This window comes from Anopheles coustani, chromosome 3 (genome assembly GCF_943734705.1).
Source record: "Anopheles coustani chromosome 3, idAnoCousDA_361_x.2, whole genome shotgun sequence".
Taxonomy (NCBI): Eukaryota; Metazoa; Arthropoda; class Insecta; order Diptera; family Culicidae; genus Anopheles; species Anopheles coustani.
The window spans coordinates 18018456-18027664 of record NC_071288.1 but is presented as its reverse complement, the minus strand read 5'-3'; the positions used below and the strand labels follow the sequence as shown (position 1 = coordinate 18027664).

General features: G+C 47.4%; 4 protein-coding genes across 4 annotated transcripts; 1 reads left to right on the top strand and 3 right to left on the bottom strand.

The window, feature by feature from the left end:
- Positions 1-177: 177 nt before the first annotated feature.
- Positions 178-2857, bottom strand: LOC131271764 (transmembrane protein 169). The gene is made up of 2 exons (XM_058273292.1): positions 2582-2857; positions 178-2268 (listed from the first exon to the last, which is right to left on the bottom strand). Exons 1-2 carry the CDS (start codon positions 2771-2773, stop codon positions 1150-1152), a joined length of 1311 nt encoding a protein of 436 aa, XP_058129275.1. The 5' UTR covers positions 2774-2857; the 3' UTR covers positions 178-1149.
- Positions 2858-3204: 347 nt separating this feature from the next.
- On the top strand, positions 3205-3791 carry LOC131272302 (uncharacterized). Its single transcript, XM_058273985.1, has 2 exons — positions 3205-3426; positions 3487-3791. Exons 1-2 carry the CDS (start codon positions 3316-3318, stop codon positions 3673-3675), a joined length of 300 nt encoding a protein of 99 aa, XP_058129968.1. The 5' UTR covers positions 3205-3315; the 3' UTR covers positions 3676-3791.
- On the bottom strand, positions 3720-4477 carry LOC131272301 (mitochondrial import inner membrane translocase subunit Tim16). Its single transcript, XM_058273984.1, has 2 exons — positions 4155-4477; positions 3720-4089 (listed from the first exon to the last, which is right to left on the bottom strand). Exons 1-2 carry the CDS (start codon positions 4315-4317, stop codon positions 3854-3856), a joined length of 399 nt encoding a protein of 132 aa, XP_058129967.1. The 5' UTR covers positions 4318-4477; the 3' UTR covers positions 3720-3853.
- An 893-nt stretch (positions 4478-5370) lies between these two features.
- On the bottom strand, positions 5371-8128 carry LOC131259287 (F-box/LRR-repeat protein 7). The gene is made up of 5 exons (XM_058260743.1): positions 7077-8128; positions 6546-7006; positions 6222-6482; positions 5973-6152; positions 5371-5906 (listed from the first exon to the last, which is right to left on the bottom strand). The coding sequence occupies exons 1-5, from the start codon at positions 8126-8128 to the stop codon at positions 5371-5373; spliced, it is 2490 nt and encodes an 829-aa protein (XP_058116726.1).
- Between the last annotated feature and the right edge of the window lie 1081 nt (positions 8129-9209).

Below are 9209 nucleotides of genomic sequence, written 5' to 3'. Positions count from 1 at the left end.
GAAACTATTTTTGCAACAAATATATAACTGGCCCCAGTGGACATGAAATTATCCCTAGACGTAACCTAACCCGACCGTTGGGCACGTAGTAGTTGTTCGTTCTGATTCGTTTTTTCATAGTGGCTTTCGATCTTATCAATTCTTCCCAGTTTTTGTCTCGAAACCTCCAAACCTATGTTAAATGTAAAAAAGAAATTTAACTTTATTTCACAATATCGTATAAGTACATTATTGTAATGCATTTCAATATTATTTGGGCAATGATTGACCATTGCCATAGTTGGCCTCATTGGCAACGTTATATATATGTATAGATTTGTATCTGTATTCACCGATAAGTGTATGTATATAAAGAGTCTTGTGATAATTACAACGATTCCCTTTTCCATGTCTCCCGAGCGCGAGACTTGACTAGATTTGCTTGCTTCAAGCGGCTTTCTTCGATACGTGGAGTATTATAAATGGGGGGGTTTGATTGTTTCCTTCGAGTGTGTATATACATACATTAAAAGAGGGGCGGGGAAAAACCTATGTCTAAAATTTAATTTAAAATCCCACGTAGGAAACTTATAAACGCCAATCAAAAGCTAGCTTACCTTCAAAGCCGCTCAACACGCTGAGTTTTACCTCTAACACTACTTGGGAGGAAGTAGACAGCGCTAGAAAGTGTTTTGTGCAAAATTTGCGACTCGATCTTGTTCTTCGAGCGTTGTGTAAAGTCTGGTCCCTCGCACCTTTCTACCTTTTAGCCGGAATAAGGGTGAGGGTAAGTCTACCTTCTAATGCTATGCTTTTCTTTTCCTAGGAGAAATGTAGAGTAGATATGGAAAGATAAATACACAAAGAACAGATTCGTTGCGTGCTTGTATGGAACGTATCCTTGTTGCACGGTTGGAAATGTCCTCGTTTACGGAAGCTACCGAAAGCTAGACATGGCATGGCAACAGTAGGAGCAATAGCTAAATAGTACCTTTTTTGATATTTGCATTTTGCGTCTTGGCAGTCTTTCTTTTGATTTTTTTTAAGTAAATACCGTGGATTATGATTGAGCTGCCCTGACTCTTTATATTCAAAATCGCACGCAGCAACCAAAACTTCGTTGAGAGCCAACGAGCTATCAGGAGACAACTGACTCTTGATATTGCTTGCTTAAACCGAAAGTTCCTCGGTTGAGGAATTAATTTGTGTGGATTCTCCCTGCAGCCGACCATCGCCCGGATGGGCCCGATGTCCAGGCACACCGGCATCCAACGCACCGCCGGGGCCCCCGGGTGGAAGGTTCGTCGGGCAGATGTCGGTCAGAATGACCACCTCGTACGGGCTGCAGTCCGAGAGGTGTAGAAACGAGCACAACCAGCCGTAGAAACCTTTCTCGATGTCGGACACCTCGTTTAGCCAGGCTCGAAAGTGGAAGCTTATCTGCCGGACGCCGGCGTACAGCGCCAACCCGATGGTGCAGAGCACGATACACAGTGGGTAGGCTAGGATAAGCAGCGGGGACATGAGCAGCTTGTGGAAGTATGACCGTTCCTCGTTGAAGTACGTGAACATGTTGTACCAGGTGACGGTACCCATGTAGAACGAGTAGATACCAGTCGTCAGCGTGACGAATGGGAGGCAGACGAGCGACAGGAGCAGAATGTGTACGCCGGTTCTTAGGGTGCAACAATCCTGACCCGACCGGTACGACTCATCGTGCACGGCGAGTGCCTGCTTGCTGATCTGCTCGAGCTCCTCACGCGAAATGTTCAGCTGTACGTCGATGGATTGTCCTTTTTTGCGGCCCCGCTTGATGGTACCCGTCATGGTGAGATAATTGTCAGTCGAGGAGCTGTACGAGCGGGTCGTGTTGTAACGTTCGAGACTTTGCTGGTCCAGGTCCGCATTCAGAACGCTCGTTTCGCCCGATTCTAGATCCTCGTAGTTGCAGATTGCCGACGGTGACCGTCGTCGACCGATTTCATCCAGGTCCGTGCGAATGTTGACCCGCTTCTTCGAACGTTTGCTACTGCCACCGGTGAGCAGTTCGGCCGATTTGCTCGACTTCCGGTCGAGGCTGCTCTCGGAGATGCTGCTTGGTGTTACGGTGGAGCTATCCTTTAGCGGATGAAACTGTTGCAGTTCGTTCAGATCGTCTTCATCCTCGTTGGTGCCGTTCGGGGCCACTTTGCTGTTGGCAGTCGTTTCAATAATCTCCTCACTGTTCCAGCGTTTATTTTTTCTACAGTCTTCCCGTTCCGGTGTTAGATCCCACTCTTTGCGAGTACCCTGTAAGATGAAAATCCAATTTGGTTCTAGATTTACTAATTTAAAAAAAATGTATCTGAAAAACGTGGACAAAGAATTTTGAATCGGTTGTAACATTGCCGGTAGGAAGTAAACACATCGTTTCTAAACACACTAACACCAACACAGCATGCCGACGGTGTAAGGATGCGAAAAGGATTCCAAGGGAAACAAAAAAGCAACACGGCGACGACAAGGAACCCTGTGGGACACACCCGTATTTCGTAGTTGCGAAAAAGGATGTTCCGTATGCTGTTTAACTCGGAAGGCTGATGTTTATTGTAATTTGACTTACCTGTAAATTCACAATGTGGTCGATATGATTGCCGTGGTTCGCTTTCTTTCCCGTTTGTCGTTTTCGCGGTGGTATGAACACGGGGAATTCGCTCTGACCACCGCCCACCATCGTAGGCTGGCACAGGCGGTTGGGAGACGGTTGCTGCTGTTGCACGCGGACAACCATATCGTCCGTAGTAAGACCAACCATTTTGTCACTGCCACAAGCTACTGGTGACGCTGAAAAACAATATCATCTCACAGAAAAGATTCACGAACGAAAAGGGACACCACAAACAAGCCCAGGACACTGTGAGCACAGAACGGCGAGTCCTGACAATAGTTCAATTCAAGACTGGCAACCGGGGCATATCCTTGCAGAGCTTTGATTCAGTTTGACAGTGACCGGCTTCTTGAAAGTTACGTTGTGATCTTCGGAATGACAAAATAAGAAATATACGACCTATTGAAAAATATTAGAAAAGCAAATGTTCCAGAAATTTAAATGATTTTAAAAAAATGTAGTACTATTGCAACGTGGGTTGTTTCATCTTATAATTTGGCAACACTGCTCTGGGAACCGAAAGGGATGCAAAATGCTGTCCACAGAACGCTTTGTTTACGTTTGACAAAGAGTCAACTTAAAAACATAGTAATGAACTCTACGAGACCTACGTTGCTTTAAATTCAGGCTATTAGTTATGAATTGAAATAGTTTGTTTGTGAATGAAAAATGCATTCACAAAATGAAAAATGGATCCGCAACTAGGAATCCTTTTGAAAGAGCAACGGCAACTGAAGGCAACAGAAGGCACCTTGAAATCGATGATAGAGAAAATCAACCATCAACTGAATCAATTGCTAGTAAGTGCAATACTCTGATATCCACTAGATGTTAGGATTAATTTTCTTCTCATATTGCAGGTTGAAGAGCTGCAACTGAAGTCGCGGGACGTTCAGTTGACCGTGGACAAGCAACAAACAACGAACGCACCAGCTCCCGAGAATGCTACCTCATCCAACGTTTCCGAAATCAATCGGCAAGAGCTCAATCTCGAAATTAAGGGTCAGACGTTGATGAAATCACTAGAGGAGTCCGAGGACGAGTTGTAGTACGAGGTCATCAAAAACCAATGCGACGGAAGCGCCGGTCCGGGTATCACAACAAATGCACACAACGCAGGGTAGTTTATACTTGCGCTAAATAAACAGGTTTACTTATTAAATTAACTGTACTCTACTTGAAAAGCACTCTAGGCACTACCTGCCAAATTTACGGTAGCCGTTTCGATCACTGTTTCTGTTCCTGCCCCGTGCCAGTATCAGTTTTCTCTCCTTCTGGTGGTTTCGCTTCCTTTAGCTCTTGGTCTATCCGCTCTTTTGCTCGGAACACTTTCGATTGCAGATAGAATGATCCACCCTTCGACTTATCGTTCACGTTGAACAGATGTTCGTAGTTTTTCTTCACCTCCTCGGGGTCCAGTTTTTGCACATTTAGAATTTCTTGTGCTTCCTCCAGCGTCATTCCTGAGGTGGGGAAACATACGAATAAAAACAACTTTGTCGGAAGCTGATCCTGCTGAAAGACCTACCAGTTCTTAGGTTGGCTGCCGCTCGACTCTGTCCTTTTTGTCCTCCTCCGGCTCGTTTAGCAGCTTCCTGTGATGCTGCTATCTCCTGTTTCAGTGCTCGGGAAAATGCTTTTCCTATGATCTGACCACCAAGTACGATGATTTGGGCGATGTACTTTGCCATACTGAGGTGTAGCAGAGCAACGGTAAACCTGAGACGTTACTATTAGTTGAAAATGGTTCGGAGGAAGATCGTTTCTCTAATATTGTGATAATTTCATCATAAATTTAACAGAACCGGCAGTGCATCGAAACAAACTTTGTTACACAACAACGGTGGAACACATGCGAGACACGGACCGGAGTTTGACAGCTGAATGCGTCTGTCAGTACGCGTTTACAGTGTAGGATACTAAGGTTTCAAGTTTTGTGGAAATGACAGACTGCACAGTAGAATTTCAAATGCAGCATGGTGCAAATCGTTATTGATTTGCGAATTTGTTACACACTATAATCAATATGGTACAACGAATGCATGCAAAAAACAACGACGAGCTTCCAATACATTTGGACCAAATCCACATTTACGTAATTACTGACTAATTCATTTATATGGAAATGTTATGAATAAAACTAAGAATTATTTGATGCATTCTTTCGGATAGCAGATATGTATTTTAGGTGTGTTTATAATTATTCAGTTTATCAAATAAATATATTTTATTTGTTTATTTGTTACATAAATAAAATCAGGCTCGTTCTACAATATAAACAAGTTTCTTATTCTTTTAGATACAAAACAGTTTATCCCAGATATTGAACGGTTCATCAAACGCTCTATGAACACGCTGTTTTGAACGAGGATTAGAGCGATGCCATTCCTTAACAACTATATTTTTTGTTTTCCACTTTTCAAAAGTTCCTACCACTGATTTATGCTATAACGATCCAGGACCTTTTCGCTTTGAGCCAACGAATTGTGTATCATGGATGACTCGCTCGTACCGAAAGGCTCAAACCACGTTGGGATGGCACCCTAATCTTTCGCAGGTGAAATATCCCTTTTTGGCAGCATGGATAAAACTTGCTTACTGCTAAACTTTTAATCGGATATATAAAACAGCATGCTGACATGTCCTATGTTAAAAAAAAAATTTACAATAGCACTACGCGTTAAAAATTGGCTAGTATTGTGTTCACTAAATGCGACGGCCTCTTGATTCCACGGTCCAGCCTGCTAGCAAAATCCCGGATTCGTGTGCTCGATGATGCATCGCTTGCAGTACTTCTTCACCGCCCGGTAGCCCTCGATCGATATCTGGCAGTCCTGGATGTTGAGCTGCTGTAGCCCACGGCAGTAGTACGCGATGCACTGGATCCCCCGATCGGTGATCATATCACAGTTGCGGAGGCTCAGCTTCTTCAGGTTTGGGCAGCTTTCGGCGAGGGCACGCAGTCCCGCATCGCTCACGTCACATTTGCCAATGTCCAGGGCGCGTAACCGTGGACAGGATCGAGCCAACACGTTGATCGAGTCGTCGCTGACCGCCTCACAGCCACGGGCGTTCAGGTACCGGAGCTTATAGCATCGCCGTGCGATCACCTTGAGGCCCGCGTCGGAAACCTGGTCGCATTTGGCCACCGAAAGATAGCGGAGGGTAGCACCTAGCTTCGCCAGCTCGTACAGCCCGAAGTCCGTCACGCTGGTGCAGTCCGATACACTCAGTTCGCGCAAGGCGATACAGAAATTTGGAATAAATTTAAGTCCAGCATCTAATGAAAAGAAATAAAACCGATCAATAGGAATATAGGAGATCTTCGATTGGGTGAACACCATACCTGTTACTTGTATACACCGGCGAAGGTACAGATACACCAGCAGGGGACAGTTCCGGGCAATGACTTTGATGCCGGCGTCGCAGATTGAGGCACAATCAGTTAGGTCCAGATATTGCAAAAGTAACCGTCGAGGCGGCTCCAGTCCAGGATTTATGTTAATGCACGTAATTTGAGCACAACCTAGGATTCAGATAAAAAAAACCCATTAGGATCCTTCAATGGATAATCCACTAAACAAAGCAATCATACCGGTTATATCTAGATGCTGCAGATTGGTACACTTGGTCACCAGATCCGACAGCGCCTGGTTGGTGATGGTAACGCTGTTCTGTATCTGTAGATGCGTAATCTCCGGACACCGTCGTGATAGAAGCTGCAGCCCTTTGTCGGTTAGTCGACAGCCGTCGGCGAGTAGGACCCGCTCCACGCCCGGACAAGCACCATTTCTCGTCTGACCACACAATCTCCGGAGGATGGTCTTGATCGCTCGATCGCCACTGTTCTCTTCACCTGAAACATGCATAAAATATTTGTTAGTCACTGCAAAGCGGGACTACTATCACAACTCCTCACCTTTGATCTTGATGATCTTCCACAGTGCCGGGTTCCAGATGACCGACTCGAACCGCCGGCACACGCGGGCAATATTGCACAGTTCGCTGCTATCCAGCCACTCGAAGATGCGCACCATCAGCTCGTCCGGTATTCGATCGAACAGAGGCCCGGCCCGGTACGGACTCTGACCGTGTCCGTTCGAGAGGCTGGTTAGGATGGTCGTACCGTCTGGTGGTCGGTTTCCCCCGACCATAGTAGTAGTTTGTGCTGGGCTACCGTGGCTCGAGTTTGTCGAGTTGCCATTGGTAGCCGTCGGAGTTGTCGTGGCCGCAGTGGTCCAAGAAGCCGGTATCGAGGATTGCTGCTGGCCAGATGGTGACGGTGATACTAGTGTGTGATAACCTTGATCAAGGTTGGGCGAGAACCGACCGTACCGTGATAGACCGTCGGCGAAATGTTGCGATTTGGTGAGTGGAATTCTGTTGGAAATAAAAAGGAATCAGAGTTATCACAAACATGCCTATCGAATCGTGTCCATTTCTAGCTTACCTTCCATCGACATAGTCCGCTGATCCGACGGCCTTCAGATGCGTTCCCCGAGGGCTACGAAATGCCGGTGAGCCTCTTATCCGATCGAGCAGATACCGATCGGAGCCACTCGTTTCCGGACTGGAAGCTCGCCGCAGTAAATGTGGCGAGCTGGAGTCGGTGGCTTGTGACTGGGACTGCGAGGACGCCTTAGCGGAGGAGGAGGAAGCATTGTGTGCGTTTAGTGCGGCGACTGAACCGACCGATGGACCACTTCCACCGTTGCTACCTCCACCATTGACGTTCCTCCGGCAGAAGTTGTAGATCGCGTCAATGTTCTCGTTCTCGAGGTAGTACCGTTCGGTGTTGTTGCTGCTGCCTGACTGATTGCGGGTCAGGCTGGACGGGGTGGCGTTGGCATTGCGCCGGATGGCACCTTGGATGTAGAGGGCATCCATCTTTTCCTCCAGGAAGTACCGGTCGGCTTCGGAGAGCCCACCGAGCGCCGGGGAGCCACGTTCCTCGGTGTGATGGTAGGAGGGTGCACCTCCGGGTGGAACGCGCAGAACCGGCGACAAACGTTGGTGGTGCTGCTGGTAGGTATTGGTTAGCAAGGCATCGATCGGGGTATAGGCTCGTGGCCGCATTGGCCGATAGTGTTCCCTCCGGTGGCCATGTCCGTTCACCGCCGGTGGTGGATGCGGTGGCAATGGGAGTGCCTGGTGTAGGAATGAACCATTCTGATCGAGCGATGAAGACGAACTGCGCGACAGCCGTGATGCCCCACCGTTTCTAATACCTCCTCCACCTCCACCTCCACCTCCACCACCTCCACCACCATCTGGAACTACTTCCGATTGTTCGACCTTCATCAGCCCTCCGGAGTCGGGAGGATATAGGTCCGATTCGAGTCCTAAGATAGGGGAACTGCGGGACATCTGGTAGGCCTGCGGGTCCAGCGGGCTCGAGCTGAGGGGATGGTGGTACTGCCGGGTGTCCATAGAGGGTGTATTACGGCCCAGGGATGCCAGCGGACACTCAACCGGTGCGACTCGGCGCTGCTGATGCGTCATCGTGTCCAGGTCGGACCGGTAGGCCGGGTTTTATTGGACCAGATAAGTGACTCTAGTGGCTCCGAGAGTAGAAGAACAACTGGCGACGTGAACTGGGCGGCTTACATTCGATGGATTTAATAATTATCTGAAAAAAAAGAAACAAAAATTGAATGAAAAATTATCAATGAGTTTTGAAGGAGATCCTAAGTTCTAAGGAAATCTGAAGGAGAATATCAATAGGCACTCAGAACCTGAGTACCTATAGAATCATACGATTTCAAGAGGTATCCCCATCCCCCTGCATGCTTCGATATTGAATACATCGATATAATACAAAAGATGGCCCTACTGATAGTGCATAGATCTTGAACGGTTCAGCATTGGATTCCAACGGTTCAGCATTGGAGTTGGAATAGGGAATCCATAAAGGAAGATGTTCTGTTTTGCAGGGTTGAATCAAATCCAACACACCTCAGCTGCAAGAACGAAAACATAATCTCATCAGGTACTTGATCCTCTCCAGGGACTGTTGTAAAAGATCCTCCATTTTTTCCAACCTAACGTAACGGGTAAAAATTTATTAAACCAACCAAACTAAACGTTCGCTTTCGGAGGGTTTTGGGGGGAGGGTAGGTCATTTGTAACCCCCTTTCCATCGTCGATCCATCCGTTTGCCGGCTAAGTGCCGCTCGTTATCTCCGGACGATGCGGGATTGGGTAGCCGAACGGATCCGCCGAACGCACGGTTTTACGATCGGCACTTTGGCAAACCAACGCTAATTAAATTCAAATTATCCACTACCAAACCCGCTGCCTCTCCTTAAGCCCCGAGGGAAACTAAATCGGGGCAGTTGCAGGATGCATGTACGGGGTTCGGATTTCATCGACACCGGTGGTAGTTTCACGGTTTTCAATCCCAATCCCGCCCGGCCCCACGAACTGAAAGAACGCGGTGTGCGCATCCATCACTTACGCAGCCGGAGACAAATGGGTTGAAAATGAGTGAGCATAAAACAAAAATTACATTTAATTTTCTCATAACTTCTACCACCGTTGGCGCTCCCGCCATCAGCGTCCGCCAGGCCGGGGGGTGGGGTGA

Excerpts from the sequence above, each read along its gene's own strand:
- LOC131259287 (XM_058260743.1), bottom strand. The coding sequence starts at position 8,128 with ATGACGCATCAGCAGCGCCGAGTCGCACCGGTTGAGTGTCCGCTGGCA. Across the intron at positions 7,007-7,076 it reads GCGGACTATGTCGATGGAAG|AATTCCACTCACCAAATCGC; the intron begins GTAAGCTAGAAA and ends TATTTCCAACAG. Across the intron at positions 5,907-5,972 it reads CCGGTGTATACAAGTAACAG|ATGCTGGACTTAAATTTATT; the intron begins GTATGGTGTTCA and ends TCTTTTCATTAG.
- LOC131272302 (XM_058273985.1), top strand. The coding sequence starts at position 3,316 with ATGGATCCGCAACTAGGAATCCTTTTGAAAGAGCAACGGCAACTGAAG. Across the intron at positions 3,427-3,486 it reads ATCAACTGAATCAATTGCTA|GTTGAAGAGCTGCAACTGAA; the intron begins GTAAGTGCAATA and ends CTCATATTGCAG.
- LOC131271764 (XM_058273292.1), bottom strand. The coding sequence starts at position 2,773 with ATGGTTGGTCTTACTACGGACGATATGGTTGTCCGCGTGCAACAGCAG. Across the intron at positions 2,269-2,581 it reads ACCACATTGTGAATTTACAG|GGTACTCGCAAAGAGTGGGA; the intron begins GTAAGTCAAATT and ends TTCATCTTACAG.
- LOC131272301 (XM_058273984.1), bottom strand. The coding sequence starts at position 4,317 with ATGGCAAAGTACATCGCCCAAATCATCGTACTTGGTGGTCAGATCATA. Across the intron at positions 4,090-4,154 it reads GGCAGCCAACCTAAGAACTG|GAATGACGCTGGAGGAAGCA; the intron begins GTAGGTCTTTCA and ends TCCCCACCTCAG.